Source organism: Schistosoma mansoni, chromosome 1 (assembly GCF_000237925.1).
Source record: "Schistosoma mansoni strain Puerto Rico chromosome 1, complete genome".
NCBI classification, from domain to species: domain Eukaryota; kingdom Metazoa; phylum Platyhelminthes; class Trematoda; order Strigeidida; family Schistosomatidae; genus Schistosoma; species Schistosoma mansoni.
The window spans coordinates 2,249,439-2,249,878 of NC_031495.1; the positions used below are offsets into that span (position 1 = coordinate 2,249,439).

At 30.9% G+C, this 440-nt stretch overlaps 1 protein-coding gene across 1 annotated transcript in view; it reads left to right on the forward strand.

Moving 5' to 3' along the window:
- Nucleotides 1–253: 253 nt before the first annotated feature.
- Smp_171020 (hypothetical protein) overlaps nt 254–440 on the forward strand; it is a gene marked incomplete at its 5' end in the record, with an annotated part of 53,580 nt that continues 53,393 nt past the window's right edge. Inside the window, one exon of the mRNA XM_018792967.1 lies at nt 254–350. Within this exon, the coding sequence (XP_018647526.1) occupies nt 254–350 (97 nt within the window). The remainder of the gene's footprint in view (nt 351–440) is intronic.

The following is a 440-nucleotide window of genomic DNA, read 5'->3' on the forward strand; positions in this document are numbered from 1 at the left end:
ATTTCTTGAAAAAACTCCCTAAAATCTAGGACAGCACTATCAACACAATTCAGTGCACGAGTGAGGGTATCTTTTCCTTTATTCGAACTAAAACATAAATATATATATTCCTTACAATGTACTGTTTACATTTTAGCATATCCAATCGGATTTACCAATTTGGTCTAAAACAAAATATACATTTGAAATAGATTCATTACATAGACCAGGTTATGAAGTTGGCAAAGTGACAGCATACACATCAGCTATAAATATGACAGAAAATAATAATTTTTTATACGGTGATGATACTGGTATGTGCGCCTATACAATACAAGATACAAGTTATTCATTCGCAATCAATGGGCACGGTAAGTGTACATTGAGTTATTTCGAAAATAATTTTTTTCTGTTTTGTTTAATAACTACTATCTCTATGACATACTTCAATTAAGTCGCTG